Source organism: Calliopsis andreniformis, chromosome 8 (assembly GCF_051401765.1).
Source record: "Calliopsis andreniformis isolate RMS-2024a chromosome 8, iyCalAndr_principal, whole genome shotgun sequence".
Taxonomy (NCBI): Eukaryota; Metazoa; Arthropoda; class Insecta; order Hymenoptera; family Andrenidae; genus Calliopsis; species Calliopsis andreniformis.
The window spans coordinates 1938529-1944528 of NC_135069.1; the positions used below are offsets into that span (position 1 = coordinate 1938529).

General features: G+C 42.5%; 1 protein-coding gene across 1 annotated transcript; it reads left to right on the plus strand.

The window, feature by feature from the left end:
* The first annotated feature begins 2256 nt into the window (after positions 1-2256).
* LOC143182462 (protein dpy-30 homolog) lies at positions 2257-3317 on the plus strand. Its single transcript, XM_076383452.1, has 3 exons — positions 2257-2297; positions 2415-2491; positions 2841-3317. The coding sequence occupies exons 1-3, from the start codon at positions 2279-2281 to the stop codon at positions 3081-3083; spliced, it is 339 nt and encodes a 112-aa protein (XP_076239567.1). The 5' UTR covers positions 2257-2278; the 3' UTR covers positions 3084-3317.
* The last annotated feature ends 2683 nt before the right edge of the window (positions 3318-6000 follow it).

Here is a 6000-nt window from a genome sequence, read left to right on the forward strand (position 1 = left end):
AGTCACGGGAAGTTGAAGTGAAACACGAGATACGTTAGTTACTCGCTTTTTTAAGTCATGGTTGTGCCACACTGCCGCTCCCCGCAGGCATATGATATTATACATACATACATACATATATATTAATGATATTATACATATACATATACGATTTATAATTTCGTAACGAAGGTTGTGTCCCCCTTTTTGGTGATCGACGATCTTGAGTCTCGACGTCGCGGAGAGCAGAAGTCTAGGAGCGTCGTTCCGTGACAGTGTCGCGGCGCGTCGTCGTAGCTGTAGTCAGACAACACAGATCGCAACGATGCCGTGGTGGCGTTTAATCAAACCTTCATCGAACGATTCTACTTATTCGAGATACGTCAATCGACTGTCTGTAGGGAGACACGCGGCACGTTACGCGGAAAAATCGGAGAACCACGAAATTTCAAAGCTGACCCAGCGCGAAAGCGAAAGGAAGCACATACACACCACGCTCGCTGCCGATTTTTAATCGTCCTATACGATATATTTAGTCCGCTGTAAACACACATATATTCCGCAAGCTAATCTCGATCAATCATATGACGTAAAGTGAATCTAACTGATAACGCGACGATAATATTATAACGTGTAAGCAATTCGAGTAACAATTACCGATTTAATCGTAAGTAGGACTTAAGTCGGACGGATGGTCGCGAGGTGCGCCGTTTCTCTTTCGTTGAATGGTGACGCGTCGAGCTTTAGGTAATAATTATTTAAAAAATCGTAGCGCAGAAGTAACTTAACTTAATCTTACTGATAAGGCAGAACACAGAAAGAAAGTAGATCGTCATTGGAGTAGATCGTTCTTGCTCGATGCGGCCCCAGGATGCGGTGACGGCGCTTTTCTCATAGGTCGTTTTTATCACAACACTATTTAGATATATACAAATATATAAATATATATATATGTATACATTGACGTTCATATGCATACGTTGTAAGTAGGTATGTCTAGGTGTCGCATTTATTTGCCGAGGCGATGCGAGGGGTACACCAGTCGCAGGGTTCACGGTCAAAGGATGCCTCGTCGTGGACGACGTGGCAGTGCCGGGGTGCTTTGCCCGTGAACCTCAATTCTCTCATCCCGATTAATCGTGGACTTCCTACATTGACGTCGCTGGCTGCGACTCGACTCGCCGACGCACTTTTACTCATCGATGTGATTTTAAAGGCTGCGCAAAGTCTCGTGTCTCGTGTATGTGTTACGATCGCGCTCTACCACAATTAAACGTAGCCATATCCAAGTCACCCTTTTACGATGTATATCACGTTTTAATCACGTAACGCTCGCGGGGCTTTTCGCTTTTCAAGCTTTGGAATTTAACGCGATCAAAGAGAATCCGAAAGATATTTAACTTATTCGATATTATTAGCCGTGCTTGGTGAATCGCGCTGCGCGATCATCGATATTTAAATAAGGGAAAAAAAGAATGAAGAAAAGAAAAACGTGATGTCCGCATAAGCTTCTTTCTGTTATCGATTCGGGGAATCATTCGTTCGTCGTTTATGGTTTGCGTGGTCGATCTGGAATCGTTTTCCTTCGCAAAAGGTTCGATGTTACTTTTCATGATGCTGTGACAAAAGAAACGGTCGGTGTCGCCGTCCGCGTTATGTATTATACATATATTATGCTTTATCCATTGGATATATTGGATGTTCGTTTCGTGAAACAGCGGGGCGGTTCTTCGAGCTTCACCTGCGGCGGGTCGCGTATCGTTTTCTCATTCGGTTGCAAACAGACTCGGGACGTTTCGTGATTTCTACCCTTGTGTTTGCGCTCTCCGCTCGCCTTTCAATTGGCCGTAACTTTGCATTTCTCGTACAACGATACTCGTATATCTCCGTGTTCGTAGGGACTCGAGGATCCGCTCGCAACTACACCGTTTCCTCAGTACCACTATTTTATGTTTTTGTACCAAAGTCGTAGCGTCTAACTTTACGTTAAATAAATAAAAAACTAAAAAAAAACCAACATACGATGGGACTGATTTTAAGTGATTTCAGGTGATTGCATCGAACTTCAGTTTTTTCTTAAATAAATCGTCAAAACAATTACTTCGTCATTATCAAGGTAATATAAAAGTTCAGTAAGATCCAGTTTATAATAGTACAAAAACAATCCATTCGTCGATTACGAATTCAATTATTTTCTAGCATTTTTGCAGCGCGTAGCGGGTCGAGTCACGCGTCATGGTAACGTTTGAACGGTACTCGTGCGATAATATAAGTTGTGTAGTTGCCATCATTTGTTCGCATGATGGCGTCCGGCGGTGGTATGTATCCGTTTATTTTGCTTTTTATCGTTTATTAGGCAGCGTTCATCGTTACGTTTCGGACGCGATTTCGTTACAATTAGGATGCTAATTAGCCTTTTGCTTTTATAATAATAGAAAATACGACGGAGGAGAGAACCGAGCCAGCAACGCCGGCACAACCCCTCACCAATGTCGTGAGCGAGACAACGCACGTAAGTTAACCTATAAATCGAGATGTAACCTATTGCGCCTGCATCTCCTTCTTATTTATTCCTACGACTGATATTTTGTCGTGTATTAACACGAATCGTATTTCCTTGCAACGAAAATGTTAAAATTTCTGGTTAATCGTTTATTTAAAAGAACTTCGATATTTCCCGCCAATCGAAGTGACAGCTGTTGTAACAAAATCAATACATATTTTGTTGTGTTTGCTTGTTTTTTTGTGAGTCTTCTAAGTTATTTGTGAGATTTAGAAGCAGAGTGAGTATCTTTTATTTATAATTTTGTATGAGTGAAAGTGTCTGTTCTTCATCTCCTGTTTAATTTCGATTGTTGCAGAGGATACTAGCAATGAACAAGGATTCTGATCTGTCCAGTGTGCCATCAAAGAAGTCAGGTGTAGAAGTACAATCTCTTCCTACGAGGCAGTACTTGGATCAGACCATTGTGCCAATATTGCTACAAGCATTGGCGACTCTAGCTAAGGAGAGACCTGCCGATCCCATTAGCTTTCTAGCAGGATATTTGTTAAGGAATAAGAGCCAGTATGACAATGGCGAATCTCCGCCAACTAGTCAATGAACCGCCTACTCCTTTATAAGTATGTGGTGATAACCAAGAAAATTGTTCGTAAATCCTTGCTGACTTTCTTTAGGCCACGCGCAAGTGGAGTAAACGGTGTCTTTGTATAATTTCATATTATCTTCCAATCTTATTTTTAAATGGAAATGTATTAGCATTTTAATGTACAATAGTCCTCACTGTAGGCAGAGCAAAAAACTTGGATCAAATGTATTAAGATTTTCTAAATGTTTACTCGTGTTTTTTAATGAGTACCCAATAATGACTGACTCTATATGTTCAAGGGTCTGTAGAGATTCATATTAAAATTCACACTTCACTGGCAGGACCAAAATAAATCATTCAAAGATAAAATGTAGCTATAAAGCCTGACAGCGAAGTGTTAAAATACAGAATATTTGCAGTAATTAATATTCGAGAGGATGTTTTTGTCGAGTGGTAAAAGCTCGATCGAAAATTGCTTCTGCGAAGCTACATCGATTGCGCCGTGTTTTATATCAGCCGCGGAAAATGAGAGGGAATCGTTATCGGTAGCTCGATAAATCGTAATGAGCCCGTGTTCCCTTCGATTTTAATTGGGACACCGATTTAATTGGACGCAATTAAATGTAATCGTCCAATGAGTCGGCGTGAAATTTATTTCACGGTCCGATAAGATCGATAATTTGCACTGCAAAACGCAGTATTCGTGCTCTCACCCATCTAAATTCGATTACGTTAATCTCTTTTTAGTGTTTAAATCTGCCGCGACTCGTGCAGCGGCGCAACAGTAGTTCCGACCGGAAGTAGCTCGGTAGCTGACTCGTCGCGCAGACTTCCGCTCAGTTTTAACTGTGCCGTGCGCTCGTAACTGTTCCGAAGAAAGAAAATTCGTTTAGAGCGAGATAACGCCGTGGCACCGTGCAAAACGACGACGACGGAGGAGATATCGAGGTAATTTCGTGGCGAACAATTCGCACGGCGGCATCATCGTACCGAGTCCAATTAACGACCTCAGATCCCAGCCGTGTTTCTCGTATATCACCTCGGTTCCTTGATACCGTAACGTCGGTACATTCGCCACACAGACGTCCTATTTCTTACGTTATTCATTCTTTTTTTAAATTTGTTTTTTATAACAGCGAGTACTTAAAAAAGAGTAGCCAATATCCTCAAATAAATCTCGAGTTATTATAGGAAGACAGATTCGCTAAGGGAGACTTAAGATAATATCAATTATCGATCGGTAGGGGTGAAAGTATGATTAGAGTGGGGATAATCGAGGTGTAGGATAAGTACACTAGCTCAAGGTGTTTTGAGAAAATATTTACATTCGAGAGTACGCAGTTCCCGCGTGCAGTCGTGTAGTTAGCGCACTCTAGGCGGTTCGCGCTCGAAGGAATTCGCGAAGAGCGATTCAGGGCGCCATATTTAATGGCTAAACCATGTCACAGGTTTCGTCGTGCGCGCACAATCTGCAGATTCACGCTCGTACGGCCACACGGCGCCTCGGTTCAATTGGCACGCATATTGGAATTCTATTAGCGAGATTACCGACAGTAATTGCTCGGTTTGGCGCAATATCTCACGCTTGTCTGTAGCCAGCCAACAGGCTGGCGAGCGTCATGCGTGGATTAAGCTGAGCGTCTTGTTCCACAGGCAAACTGCATTATATTACCATCGTGGTGGTCGCAATGGGATTCTTCAATGTTCTGACGCAATTGCAAGGTACGTGTATTCAATCCTGTGTAGTCGGCAAATTGTTTTGGCAGTGATAATGTTAATTACAAGTGATTTGGTGGGAGTGGGATTGTAATAGGGTAGAAGAGGAAGGAGAGGAATTGAAATATAATTAGCGCCAAGTTTGAATTGAAAATTTATTTTGAATTTGTGTTTACATGGAAGCATTGCACTGATAAATTTCGAATTAAATTACCTATTTATTTGTAGGTACAGTATTCTGCGAGTTCTATAATTATGTTCGTTAAAGTTGCTTCAAAGAATCGATACGTTCGTTCGAAATTATTCGAGCCACTTCGATAAATGTGTTTCTGCGCATTTCCACGCGAAAATTTAATCGAAAGTTTCTGCGACTAGGAAATGAAAGTCGAGGGTGGATACGGTAGAAAAAAAAAGAAAAGGGAGGGGATATTTCGCGAGAAAAAGAGGAAAACTTCGAGTTCGAACAGAATTTTTCCAGTCGTAGCTCGAAACTCGAGCCGAGATTTTTCGAAATTTCTCTCCTCGACCTGGCTCCAGGATTATATAAAAATTTTCCCCCTTCACTGGAAATTCAACCGCGACTAGGTTCCTTTCTCTCTCCCTCTTTCTCAGCGCCAGGAAAAAACGCTTACTTGAGCAGATTCGCGCGAGCTACAGCCATCTTCCCAACGTATTTTTTTGTCACGTTAGAATTCTATCTGATAACGAAAAGTTTTTTCGTATCCCCATTTCTTCGCCCTCTCCCTCTCCCTGGTTTTTCTCCCCCGTTTCACATCGTTTACCAAAGGCGACGCTCAGAGGCAATAAATATCGCCTGGAATCACTTCTCAGTTATGATTATCAACCGTAGTATCAGCCTTAGACAAGCGTTATTGCAACTCGGACTCGCTAATTGAATATTGAATCGTTTTTAGCTGCAAATTGAAAGCTGTCGGCGAACGCGTCGGCACATTCAGCCCGAAAATGAAATTCGTAATTCGGTCACGTCGCAGACGGACGTTTTAATCAGCCTGACGGAACGGCTGAAGCCCGTGAAGGAGCGCGCAGAAGGACGCCACCCCTTCCTCGCCATTCCGCTCTTTCTGAATTATCTTGCGGTTCCTCGCTCGCGGGCCACAGATTTTCATTTCAGATCTGGCTCTGGTACACTGGCGAGGAGAAAATAGAAGTCGCATCCCGTTGATTTCAATCTGTTTGACGGTGCTCTCCTCGCTCC